We start from the raw sequence: 10,576 nt of genomic DNA, 5'->3' as shown, positions 1-10,576 counted from the left end.
CCTATGGCCACATCTTCTTCATGCTGTACTACAATCTATATCCGCATAAAAGCAAAACAGCACGGAATGGTCACAGTTATGTAAAGTAAACAATAGCAATTAGTAAATGATTATCAGCAGCACAAACCTTAAACCTATGGTCATTTGTTTCAGAATCATGTAAAGCTCTAACCAAACTTGCTGAAGTCACAAACTTTGTGAAGGAAGACTGGCATTCTATAACTACGCCAGAGGATGCATATGGCACATTTTGCCCTACAAGATCATAAATTATATCATTCAAAACTAATGATTTTAGACATATATTTTGAAAAAAATTAAGGGTACAACAGAATAATCACCATCGGACAAACCAATTGAGACAACACTTCTAGACACCTTTGATGCAACTTCCACACCCAGATCCCTCCAGATATCTTGATTGTCCCAAAATAAGTCACCAAATTAAGAAAACATGTTACAAACACACACGAGTGCTCAAATAGAGCCATAAATAATAAAAAAAACATGAAGAAAAAGGAAGAACCTGCAGACCTAAAAAATCAGTTGCCTCTTGTCCACTGCAAGTTCTTTTATTGTCAGCTGAGAATCTTGTAAGATCATCAGCACCCCTCTTACTTGGCAGCATCTTTCCAAAACTGAAGCAGAATTAAAGGCAAAATGTGGGTCATAACAACCAGAAAAGCAAACGTTGCAGGGTCAGCGATTCAATTTTTATTTATGCCATACTACTTTCATAAAGCAAAGCAAAAGAAATGCACCGTCAACTTGATGGTTGTTAGTTTTTTCACTTTTCAAATAATAACAACCAGGTTGTATTCTGTTGAAGGAACACGTAGAGTGCAAAATATCATCATAGTGAAACATATATATTAGTTCCCAACCAATATAGAGCACAAAAATTTTCATATTTCATATTTGATATGGAATTAAAAGGACAAAATTTCCAAACTATGGACCAAGGAACAAGCAATGAGAATTGCAACGTGACAGAGCCAAAACAAGCAGAAACGGATTCACAACGACCTACACATGCAATCTTGACCCTACATGAAAATTAACCACATGCCAAACACCTCAAAAGTATTTGAAAGAAACATCAAATGTTTGAGTACCAACACGGAAAAAAAAACACCCTGATTTTTCAGCAAATTTTAATCAATAGATAAGCAAACCGGCAACAACAAATAAGTCCTAGAAAGCAAGCACCAAACTAATTGGTTGATTTACATGGTATAGAGAAACTGAGGGGTGCTAAGCTACAATTGGCAGCTGACCTGGATTCATAAGAAATAATATATATACAATCCAGCCCTAACAACCTAATGAAGCACCAATAGGAAAAAAGCACTATATATGGTTAAAGAAACCATCAAAGCTTCACTTCCCACACTAAAATCCCAGATATTTTAAGAGGTACAAGCCTGTAGATAAGCAATCAGATGAACTAAAGATCCAACAGAACCAGCTCCTAACCTAATTTCGTTTCCATTGAAACAAGATATCAAGGGGAGCCGACCTAATTTGCATTGGCGGCGGCTGCGTGACCTAATTTAGGGGTAATATATACATTGTAGTAGCCTTGTTTGTTTAAGTGGGTCCCCAATCGATTCTTTGCCTTAACTTGCTCCGAAACTAACTGACAAAATATTAAGGTTCTCTTCGCCCGTATCTGCACCATCAGCCATGTTGTTATCCAAAAAATTCAGCTTGAAACTTTTAAAAAGAACTTATCATGACATAAATACATATTTAAGGTTATGATGAGTAATGGATTGATATTGAATACAAACATCTACTGGTTACAGCACTGTAAAGTTTGTCACAAATCCAACAACAAATGATTGCAAGCACAACATGTACTAGTCAAGCCAATTTCTGCGACCATGACAGGCCATACCTATGAGCAGTGCAAGGTGCTGTCCATTGTCCAGCTTCTGTAATTATCAAGGAATGACACTACTGACCATAATCGAACATACCAATCCATTCTGTAATCCAATTAATATGCATGTACATATGCAGATAGAATATACCAAACCATCTTCATTCCATTTGCCAGATAATATACATGCCAACATACAAAGGTACCATCGCAATCCATTTTTCATTCCATTTTGCAGCAAAGATACACACAGAACTGAGGGAGAATGATCAGCTGGGACTCACCTTCGCGGTCTGCCGACTGGGCGAGCAGGCGGGACGGGCGGCGAGGTCTGGGCGAGCGGCTGGTCGGGAGGGGGCTCACTCACGCCTTGCGGCGGGGGGGGGGGGGGGGGGGGGGGGGGGCTCGTTCGCTGGAGGGCTAGAGGAGCGGCGGCGTCCGGCCCGTTGCCGCCGACGATCGCCAGCGACGTGAGAGGACGAGATCGGATCGGAAGAGGGAGGTGGGAACCGGGAGAGGAAGGTTCCCTCTGTATTTATATCGGGCCGTTTCGCCGATACGGGCATCACACGTATCTTCCAGCGCCCAGCCCTAGCCGCCTGTCCCAACCCGACGCCCCGCAGCTGACCTGCCCAGCGCACGCATAGCGCCGCCGCCCGCCCGCCGGAGCCGCGGACCGCTGGCGACGATCCACCGCCACTCTACCACGCCCTCCGCGAACGCGCGACGCAGCACGCACGAGCGCCGACGGCGAGTCAGCAGCGGGCCGGCGACTACCTCGGGTGAGTTTCTTCCCTTGCAGTTCTCGGTCTAATCTTCTTGTTCCTCCGTTCTTGACTTGTTGTTGCTTGATTTTTCCCTTCTCCCTTCTCCGCAAATTCGACTACTAACTACTGCTCCTAGCGCTGGTAGTGTACGTCGTCATGTGGCGACGTCGATCGGCCACCGTTATGGCCTTATGGGATCATGTCACCATTTTAGAGAAATGAACCCTAATTTCAATGTTGCTTGGTCCTTCTAGGCTGCTACAGATTGTAGGATTTTAATATGCATTATTATTTATTTGTTTTATAAAAAGTATCCGGCATGGGTTCCTTTTTTTTGGGGTTCCTGATACGGGATCCACGTATCCCAGTCTCACAGTAGACTTAAAAGTATGGCATAATAAATAAAAACTGAATTACTGATCCTGCAACGTTGCTTTTCTGGTTATGACCCAAATTTTTCCTTGTTCAATTCTGCATCATATCAGTTCTGGAAAGATGCTGCCAAGCAAGAGGGGTGCTGATGATCTCACAAGATTCTCAACCGACTCATCGATTCCAGGTCCGCTGGTTCTTCCTTTTTCTTCATGTGTTTTATGGCTCTATTTGAGCACTCACGGCTGCCTTGTATCGTGTTTTCTAACTTGTTGCTTATTTTGGGACAATCAAGGTTTCTGGAATGAGTTGAGTGATGAAGTTGCATCAAAGTTGTCTAGAAGTGTCGTCTCAATTGCTTTGTCCCATGGTGATTACGCTGTTGTACACTTAGTTTTCAAAATATATGCCTAAAAGTCATTAGTTGGAATGATACAAATTATGATCTTGTAGGAGAATATGTGCTATTTGCATCCTCTGGCATAGCTATAGAATGCCAGTCTAACTTCACAAAGTTTGTGACATCAGCAGCTTTGGTTAGAGCTTTAGATGATGAAAGAGATGTCCATGACATTGAGGTTGGTGCTGAATCATTTACTAATTGTTCTTTTCTACTTTAGATAACTGTGATCATTCTGTGTTGTTTCCTTGCTTTACTATTATAGATTAAAGTACGCCATGAAGGACATGTTGCCATAGGGACTGTGGAAGAATATGACCTGGATCATGTAATTGCTGTTGTCAAAGTCACACCCGTCCTTGATGTTTATTGCGTACCTCTCAGTTATGCAAAGGAATTGATGCCTGGTAGCAAGGTTGTAGCAGTAGGGCGTGACATCTCTGGCAAATTAATGGCCAGAAGTGGGACACTTACTGCTTCAGACCGATCTGAAGATTCTGGACATCTTATGTTCTCTACATGTAAATTATCTGAGGTACACTTGTGTTATTATGAGTGCTATAATCTTTTCTGTTACTATATTCTCTAAACTGTGTCTCGTATTCGATAAAGAAAATGTTAATTTACTCTCTCTGTTTACCTTTATTAGTCGCTGTTGACTGTAATGCAAAAGGTTGGCCTTATTCCTTTCAAAATGTACCCTTGTGCAGTTAAGTTGAATGGTTTTCATAGTGGTTGAATTTGCAGTGGAACATACTTCAAAGATATCATACATTTTAAAGTATAACATATTAATGATAATAAAATAGTATTCCTTCCAGTCCTTGTTATTACTTGACTCGTCTCGGCACTAAAATATAATTACTTTCGAGTCTATTTTTGTGTCCTAATGTCAAGTAGTAATGACTGGAGGGAGTAGCATTTAGAACTTGCAGAAGACAGTCAACAGTAACTAGTAAACGTAAAGGTGGGAGTAACTCTTATTACCTGGTCATTTTATTCTGTTCCAGTGTAATCCTTGTTGCCTGCCACATGATTTTTTTCTCTAGGTTATGCAGGGGGGCGCGCTTTTTGAATTTGATGGGAACTTTGTTGGCATGAACATTTTCTGGAATATGAAAAGACCCATATTCATGCCAAGGGATATAATTTTTGATCGTTTGAATGATTTATGGACATCCATGGAAAAGATATTATTTCCTGAGATGGTGAAGTTAGCCAGGTGTGCCAATATATTTCCAGTTTTCTTATCTATGTTTGCAGTTGCAGCTTTTAGTGTTTACTCTTAATAATAACTTGATGCTTTGGTACCTCTAGCGTAAGATATTATCAAATAGGTGAGCTGTACTTGGCATGTGTCAAAGTTGCTCTGTATTGTAAAGTAGCCATATTCCTGTGTATCAAATATTAAAGCCAACATATTTGTTACCCTTAATAAAAACTTGATGCTTTGTTACCTCTAGCGTAAGATAATATCAAACAGATGAGCTGTACTAGGCACGTCACAGTTGCTCTGTATTGTAGAGTAGAGTAGCCATATTCCTGTGTATCAAATATTGAAGCCAACATATTTGTCTAATTCAAAATGTTAGAATATTTTGTTGAGATTAAAATATGAACATTACAAGGGAGTATGGTCTCAAGATTTTGTTTAACTGGATACCACCCGTTTCTCTAACTGGTGGTCTAGGGCTGTCAAAAGAGTGCCCCAGGAGCAGAAGAGTGGTCTCAATTCTCTGATTATCCTAGTTGCATGGGAATTATGGAAACATAGAAATGATTGTGCATTTGAGGGAGAGAGGCCAGTAGTGGAGGTAGTCTTGCAAAAGATTGCCAGCCTTTGGTGTATGGCTGGAGCTTCTGCTCTCCGGGAGCTCCTTTGCAGGTTGCTTGGTCTTGGTCCTTAATTTGGGGCAGGCTAGTCGTTGGCCGTTCTTTTTTTGCGTGTCGCGTCTGTACCTTTCTTTGTTTTTCAAGGGTGTGTGTGGTGAGGTGTTTGGAGGGTTTTTTTTGCCCTTTGTATTGTGTTTTTTTCTCTCTTAATGAAATGACATGCAGCTCTCCTGCGTTGTTCGAGAAAAAAAATTGTTTTAACATTTGCTCAGTTGTATTATTACACTATCTACTCATGCTGATCCCTTTTGGGTTAATACTCGTATTAATGTTTCATCTACGGGCATAGAAAAAGACGCACAAGTGTGGAACTTCGCTCGCATCCTGAAGGTGAGTACACAACCACCCAATATTGATCAGTAAATGTTATTTAATTGTGCAACTCATCACTGTTTCTAAGGTCCTCTAGTGGTTCAAATTAAGCCTTTACATTTGTACTTCTATATAGCTAGTTTAGTCTTCTACAGTTATATTATAGTGTTAAGAGTTAATCCGTTAACATTACTTGTGCACTAGCGATTCAGCCAATGCCTGTGCGTTGCGATCATGAATAAGTATACATCAGGTTCTGATTTTGAAAAGTAATTTTACTCTGGTCTAAAAATTTATATACATATAATCATATCAATTGGCTCCTACATATACACATACGCAGATAGTACAACACTATGCTGTAAAATGCTACATGCGCATCCTTAATAAATCCATCCAGAAAGATCTGGATTGAGTGTGCATAGAGCACACCATGACCATCCCAGCTCCTTGAAGAGTAGAGATGGCATTAGTTGTTGCACAAGTTGCCATAACATTTTAATGTTAAGTTGTTATGTAGAGAGCTTTAAGTGATTGTTAAATGCTGCACTTCGATTTAACACATGCCAGTGCTAATCAACCTTGTTGCACCAGGATAAGCAAGGTACAGTTTGGGTTTACACTTTTGGTTATCTCAGTCCATCAAGGGGCACGGTCATGAGTCAATGCTTGCTGAGTTATCATGTGCTGCGCATTTTTACAGCCTTGCTGTCCCACTAACTATTATACGATGTCTCGTCCACCAGGTAGCATGAATGTTGATACTTTTGAAGAACATTTTGGCGACAAATATCCTACTGGTGTCTGGGGTGAATTCAAGAAAGAAATTTATTCTAACATATCTGACAGAGTTGTCGCACTTGCTTCGTTCCATGGTGATTTCACAGTGATGCGCTATTTACTATTTCACATTTATGTTGAGTCATCACTAGCTAATGGCAGTTATGGTGTCCAGATAAATCAAAGTTCTTTGCATGCACGGGAATTTTCATTGACTCTTATGGATGTTCGATTATTCTAACCTCAGCGAGCTTGGTTAGGGACCCTGATGGCGCTAATGAGATCGTGAGCAGCTTAAGGGTTGGTACTCCTAATTTTACTGTGATTCTCGTTCGTCCAAGACACTGCTTAAGTCTCACTGTATTGTTTGCAGATTGAGGTGTTGCTTCCAAACAACGAACGGACTGCAGGGAAATTGGAGCATTATAGTTTCCAATACAATGTTGCTCTAGTCAGGGTCAAGAATTACAATGTTGATGGTCGTGGGAAGCTGCCGAGACCTGAGTGGGTACGATATAATCAAACGGTGGTAGCTGTGGGCCGTTGCTTTGAATCAGGTTTATTAATGGCTGCAAGTGGGAAATTCATACCATCCCACAAAGTGCCAGATGATGCGAATTATGCTCTTGGGTACACTACGTGTAAAACCACTAAGGTAGCGCCCTTGCCTTTTCTTTTTTAATTGCCTACTTTTACCAGATTATGATGTACTTAGCCTTACATACTTGGCGTCACAACTGACCTCTCCATATTACCTGGTTAGGCTGTGATTGGAGGCCCCCTTGTTGATTTGGATGGAAAATTTGTGGGCATCAATTACTATGATATAGAAACAGGAACCCCGTACCTGTCTTTTTATGAAATCTGGGAAATTTTGGAAGGAATGTTGGATGATTTGAACACAAAAAAGTAAGTGTGGATTTCTCTTTTGGTATTCAAGTTGTTATGATAGTGCTGGTATACAGGTTTAGTTTTGCATGACTGCAAGATTTGTTGGGACATTTGATCAATAATCTAGTTGGCGGTAAAATCAACATAATATCCTATTAAATCTCGATATTCTGCGTGTTTGACAGGGCGACGATTGGTGGTCATAATGTGGGATATGACATCGAACCACAACTCATGTATGTTGATACATCTCATCGATCTTACTATTATTATGTAATAAACATATCTTGTTTAGAAAATTGCTGACCTGATATGACGTGAGGAAATATATCATTGAATGGCAGCTGGGTATCGCCTGCCTGATCCAAGGTGATACGGATGAAGATGAAGTTGAAGATTAACGTGCATCCCTAGGCAACAACAGCAACACTATCTGCATGCCCTAAGCTCGTTTTATCTGGATTGGATTGCAATTTCATGTATTATCTTAATAGAATATTTGAACAGATGTCTGTTGCTAAGATAATTTGCATGCGGTAGCCTAGCTAGGAAGAGAAGTTGTTTGGTTGCCTGCATCTAGTTTGAGAATCTCATGCAAGAGACTGTTGGTTATGCGCACACACCTCCTATTTGATGTGAGAATACCTCCATCACTCCTCAATGTTGTTAAATCTCAATTCAAACGTATTAAATCATCTTGGGAGGCAAAATAATGAGTAGTAATAAGTACACCAAGCTAGAATTTACTAGTTGATCCATGGTGTAAGCATAGCAAAGCATCTGATGCACAAATTCTGATCTGAGGGGTACATAAACCACCAGGTCATCATGATGAACTTTAAGGCAATAACATGTATCCAATCCCTGCAGTGCAAATTATAGAAGGAAAAGTGAGGCATAAGTAGCAAAGAATCACACGAGATTTTCATCCAGTTGTAAGATCGGGTGAGGAAAAAAAATAACAATAATAATAAAGGCCCAGGTGCAGTGGGCGAGCCAGGCCAGCCCAGCCAGGTGCGTGGGAGCTTGGCCAGGCCAGCTAGGGGTCTACTGTTAGGCCTGTTTGGTTGGAGGCCTACCTTGTGAAAAAGTGCTGCATGTTAGTTGCTTGTAAAGTTGATGGTCTTTGACAGGCTAGGTAAGTTTGAAGATGTGTTTGTTGGAGTCTTATGCCTGAGAACACTAATGATATTATATTGCATCTTAGTTAGAGATTATGCTTATATATCAATCAATTCCTCCCTATATTCGTTATTTAGTATTTCTATATTCGTTATTTAGTTTTTTAAAGAGATATTAGAATTTCTTTTATAAAAATATATTTGCTAAATATTCTTCTTGTGCTCATCAATTTATAGAGAGAAAAAGAAAGCAATTGGCTTTGCCTGAGAACAAACTAGTCGTGACGTCGTACTTTTTCTTTTAAAAAAAACAGAAAAGAATGAGAAGGCACATGACGTGGTAGTGTGCGTTAATGACCTCTCTTAATGCCAGGCTAATCTGCTAAAAAACGAGTGCCGGAGCCAGACAAATGGCGCTAATCTCCATCCTTGCACAAGCAGCAGCATCGGTGCTCAAGACCCCACAACCAAACAAGGTGCAGCACTTCGGCCAAGCAATTTCTTTTCGGTTTCAAACCAAACAAGCTCTTAATGCAGTAATCCCTTGCCTTAAGCAAGCAAAGTCTCAAAGCAAGTTGCAACACTACACGCTCGCTCATGCTCTCCACTCCAACACTCTGATCCTCTCATGATAAGCGGCACTGCCCATGTCCAAGCTGGACGGCCGCGCTGGAATACCCAAGAACCCACTGTCGTCTTTTTTTTTCTTCGAATCACACGATACAGACGCTCACATACACGCACGCACACTTACCTCTACGAACACGCACATAATCCTACCCTTATGAGCATATCTTTAAAAGATTGAGCTGGTAAATTCTCGAAATTGATGAAGTCAGCACGGGTGCCTCGCTTACTGCTGGAAAAATTCAGTCATTCACACTAGTTCAAGAAGTATTCCTTGAGGTTACAGAAAACAATGAAATTGAGTGACTAAATAACAATGCCTAGAAGTCCCACCGGAGCACTTGGCAAGTCTGTGGCCCAGACTTGAGCCTACGAAATCAACCACCAATCACCTAATTTGTCCAAAAGATCCATAGTGGAGACGCAAGAGTTTTCTTTTTCAATTCTTGTGACGCCAGTGGAGGCACAAGAGTAAAAGTTTACTACGTTACTCGGACTCTATTGTGATTCCAACTCACAGCATCCCTTACCCCTTTGCCTGTTACTGCATACGGCGCTGAAGCTAATGGAAGTGAAGGAGACTTGCCCAGGTATGCATACCGATCATTCCCATTCCAGTACAGAATCAGTCGATTTGTGCATCAGTTGGACCAGCAGTCACCTGCATAAAAGAGATCGTTATCCCCCGTCTTGGAAAACACAGTTCGGGTGTCCAATCCAAAAAATATTCAAAAGAGAAAAATGTTCCAGAGAAAGAAGAAATAAACCGACCATCTACTACTTGAGAACTAATTTTGCCGAACATCCATACAAGCACACTGGAAAAATACTAGTTACCGGTGTAACTTGGACACCATTATAGAACTATAATCAGTTTGTCATTATATCGATGTTTAGCATGGAATAGCTGTTTCTGATTGAAAGAAACAGCAGAAGCGGAACGAATCCAGAGGAACAGGATTATATAACTTCAAGCTGTGTTCGGTACAGCTGCATATTCTGAAGTAATAGATGTGTGCCAGGAAATGTTCAGGCTGCAGTTGTTTTGGGCAGATGAAGACTTATCACGTTCAACTGTGAAACTGCCATCCGTGTCTTCTATGATGAAGACAATTACCATTAGGTTATCTCGATAAGAAACAAGATGATGGGTGTTCTTCTGTGATGTTTTACCAATATAAACGGCTTTCCGACCAAGGCCACCATATTCCACTGGGATTTGGACATTGATTGCTCGTTGAGTCGTGAAGAAAAGCTTGTACTCCCTCCGTTCCAAATTTCCAAATTGTAGGTCGTTTTAACTTTTTTAGTGCATAGATGTTATTATGCATCTAAATACGGTGTATGTCTAGATGCATAATAATATCTATGAATATAGAAAAGCTAAAACGACCTACAATTTGGAACGGAGAGAGTATTTAGTAGTGAGATCTATGGTACTTGTATTCAGTAGTAGGCACAACATACCCCAAGTTGATTTTTACCAACCCCTGGGACACCACATGAATAGAATTAGTGCTGTGCATTA

General features: G+C 40.7%; 3 protein-coding genes across 3 annotated transcripts; 2 read left to right on the top strand and 1 right to left on the bottom strand.

The window, feature by feature from the left end:
• Position 1: 1 nt before the first annotated feature.
• On the bottom strand, positions 2–2,240 carry LOC101752867. The gene is made up of 5 exons (XM_004987324.1): positions 2,170–2,240; positions 535–638; positions 342–416; positions 128–255; positions 2–28 (listed from the first exon to the last, which is right to left on the bottom strand). Exons 2-5 carry the CDS (start codon positions 626–628, stop codon positions 2–4), a joined length of 324 nt encoding a protein of 107 aa, XP_004987381.1. The 5' UTR covers positions 629–638; positions 2,170–2,240.
• An 832-nt stretch (positions 2,241–3,072) lies between these two features.
• On the top strand, positions 3,073–5,340 carry LOC111256088. The gene is made up of 5 exons (XM_022823656.1): positions 3,073–3,211; positions 3,320–3,394; positions 3,478–3,602; positions 3,690–3,959; positions 4,474–5,340. Exons 1-5 carry the CDS (start codon positions 3,097–3,099, stop codon positions 4,711–4,713), a joined length of 825 nt encoding a protein of 274 aa, XP_022679391.1. The 5' UTR covers positions 3,073–3,096; the 3' UTR covers positions 4,714–5,340.
• A 99-nt stretch (positions 5,341–5,439) lies between these two features.
• LOC101786355 lies at positions 5,440–7,536 on the top strand (the record flags this gene model as incomplete). Its single annotated transcript, XM_022823657.1, has 6 exons — positions 5,440–5,647; positions 6,376–6,504; positions 6,585–6,709; positions 6,783–7,064; positions 7,173–7,318; positions 7,486–7,536. Coding segments are annotated over exons 2-6 (728 nt in total), but the record flags the coding sequence as incomplete, so codon positions are not given.
• Between the last annotated feature and the right edge of the window lie 3,040 nt (positions 7,537–10,576).

This window comes from Setaria italica, unplaced genomic scaffold (assembly GCF_000263155.2).
Source record: "Setaria italica strain Yugu1 unplaced genomic scaffold, Setaria_italica_v2.0 scaffold_63, whole genome shotgun sequence".
In the NCBI taxonomy this organism is placed as follows: domain Eukaryota; kingdom Viridiplantae; phylum Streptophyta; class Magnoliopsida; order Poales; family Poaceae; genus Setaria; species Setaria italica.
Note: the sequence above shows the minus strand (reverse complement) of the source record. Positions and strands in the feature narration are given on the sequence as shown.